The following is a 2,910-nucleotide window of genomic DNA, read 5'->3' as shown; positions in this document are numbered from 1 at the left end:
CATCTAGGCTCATTTTCTTGCTGTTATGAATGTAACAACAATAAACATCAATATGTAAGAGTATCTGTGGTAGTTCTCTAGATGTATGTTCAGGAGAGCTGTAGATATATCATAGAGTAGTTCTATTTCTTTTTTATTGTTGAGATAATGTAGCTACAACATGTCTTCCTTTCATTTTCTCTCTCTAAACCCTTCCACATGCTCTCCAAATTCTCAACCTCTAATTTCTTAATGAGTTCATATGTGCATATGCATTTGTTTCTATATGTAACCTGTTTAGTCCATATTTTGTTACTTATATGTCTGTTTTCAGGGCTTACCATTTGGCACTGAACAACCATTGATGTGCTCTCCCCTGGAGAAGTGTAGGTGAATGCGAATAGAGTAGTCCTACTCTAGCTCAGAATTGGATATAATAAAGGATTCTTTATTTAGTGGGACTGACTCAGATCGCAGTCCTGTAAAAGAGTAGGGAACAGGATGTTTTGACACCTTTGTGGTCATAGCTGCAGGATGTATTCCTGGATTCTCTTTTCTATTTCTCTATATCTCTGTTTTTGTGCTGGTACCAGGTTCTTTGTCACTCTAGTAAGGTCAGGGGTGATAATATGACTAGGTGTATCCTTCCTTTTTAGAATTGCTTTGACTAGAGTTGACCTTTGTCTCTTCAAATTAATAGCGTTTTACCTAGTTCTCTAAAGGATGTAACTAATATTTTTTTTTGATGGGAACTGCATTGAGTCTATAGATAGCTTTTGGTAACAGACTTTTTGCAAATTAATTCTACCGATCCAGGAGCGTGGATGGTCTTTCCATATCTAGCATCTTCTTCAGTTTCTTCTTATACTGACTTAGTTTTCATTTTAGAGGTATTTCATTTCCATGATTAGGCTTATTTCAGGATGCATTTTAATCTATTGTGAATCTCTCCTAAGTTATTTTTAAGTAAGTTCATTGTTTGCATACATAAAAAACTACTAATATTTGTACATTGATTTTGTATCCCACAACTTTACTGAAAGTGTTTACTAAATCTAAGGGTTCTTTAGCAGAGTCTGTATGGTCTTTTCAGTATAGAACACATCTGCAAATCAGGATGACTTGGCTTTTTCTGAGGCGTATTCTCCACTTTAAAATAAATCATGGATCAAATGCACTGATTTATAATGTGGCTTTTGAAAATTGATATGGAAAAATTGCTTAGAAACTTAAAGATATTAGGAGTGCTTTTCAGGAAGAGTCAACTCAAGTAAAATGAATCAAAGCAGAACAAACTGTTAATATAAGGAAATCACTGAGATTTTCTTCTTTGTCCTCTCCTCTTGGTCTTCTCTAGATTTTTGGTGGCAATGACACAAGAAAATGAAACTGAATTCAAAGCTTTCTATCTTCTGGGATTTGGGGTCCAGCATGATATTCAGTGTGTCCTCTTTATGGTGTTTCTTCTGATCTATGTGACATCCATGGTGGGTAACACTGGGATGATCCTTCTCATCAACACCGACTCCAGACTTCAGACCCCCATGTATTTCTTCTTACAACATCTGGCTTTTGTTGATATCTGCTACACATCAGCCATCACTCCCAAGATGCTGCAGAACTTTGTAGTAGAAGACAGATCCATATCATTTGTAGGGTGTGTAGTGCAATTGCTGATCTATGCCATCTTTGCCACTTGTGACTGCTACCTCCTGGCAGCTATGGCGGTGGACCGTTATGTCGCTATCTGCAAACCACTTCACTATCCCATAGTCATGTCCCGAAAAGTCTGCATCCAGATGGTAGCTGGTTCCTACCTCGTCGGGTCAATAAACTCCTCGGTACACACGGGATTTACATTTTCATTGTCATACTGTAAATCAAATCGCATCAATCACTTTTTTTGTGATGTTCCCCCAATTATCAGCCTTTCATGCTCCAACACTGATACCAACATCAGGCTTCTTGTTATCTTTGTTGGGTTTAACCTGACATTCACTGTGTTGGTCGTTATCTTTTCCTACATATACATCATGGCTGCCATCCTAAAGATGTCCTCCACAGCAGGAAGGAAGAAAACCTTCTCCACATGTGCCTCCCATCTGACAGCCGTCACCATTTTCTATGGGACCCTCACTTACATGTACTTACAGCCTCATTCTGGCAATGCTGAGGAGAATATGAAGGTAGCCTCTGTGTTTTATGGCATTGTGATTCCAATGTTGAATCCTCTGATATACAGCTTGAGAAACAAGGAGGTCAAAGATGCTATAAAACTGATAAGGAAAAAGTTCTTTAGATTTGATGCACAACAATAAAAAATCACCATTATCAAATAGTGAGAATAATTGTGTAACTGTATTTAATAATTATGAAATTTAAAGCAGTGATTTCTTAAATGTTGGTTGCTACCATTAATGCATTTGATCTTATAATATACAGAATATTCAGTTACTTCTTCTGAAGCTTGTATTTGAAACTCATGGTTTAAAATTTCTGTTTCATACTACCATGGAGGGGATTTTATGGAGATTATTATAGATATCAACAAATATACAAAAACTTTATGAAATATTTTTTCGAATATTTTTAAATTCTTAAATGCTTCCTGTGGTGGGCCAGGGTTGCACTTGGTCAAGTTGTTGGTCAAGGGGGTCCCATAGAGATCCCCAAACAATCCAGGCTGATGCTAGAGCAGTGAGTTGCTCTCCAAAACCTGAGTGTAGGGAGAACACATTGCAGAGGACAATATCCACACAGTTCACTAAATGCAAAGAGGCCAAGCTGGTGACTTCATGAAGACTTCATTCCTACACGCTAGTCTGTTTGGTGCGAGAAGGTATTCTGGAGGCCACAGAAAGGGAAACCTGGAACCAACCCAGTCACAAAACCCTTTACCTACAATCCATTCTGCCTGCAAGATGTGCTGGA

General features: G+C 37.9%; 1 protein-coding gene across 1 annotated transcript; it reads left to right on the top strand.

The window, feature by feature from the left end:
• The first annotated feature begins 1,349 nt into the window (after positions 1-1,349).
• LOC125395093 (olfactory receptor 5AK2-like) lies at positions 1,350-2,297 on the top strand. The gene has a single exon (XM_048426302.2). It carries the CDS (start codon positions 1,350-1,352, stop codon positions 2,295-2,297), a length of 948 nt encoding a protein of 315 aa, XP_048282259.1.
• Positions 2,298-2,910: the final 613 nt, after the last annotated feature.

Source organism: Myodes glareolus, chromosome 21, assembly GCF_982192425.1.
Source record: "Myodes glareolus chromosome 21, mMyoGla1.1, whole genome shotgun sequence".
In the NCBI taxonomy this organism is placed as follows: domain Eukaryota; kingdom Metazoa; phylum Chordata; class Mammalia; order Rodentia; family Cricetidae; genus Myodes; species Myodes glareolus.
This window is presented reverse-complemented; position numbering and strand designations above follow the sequence as displayed.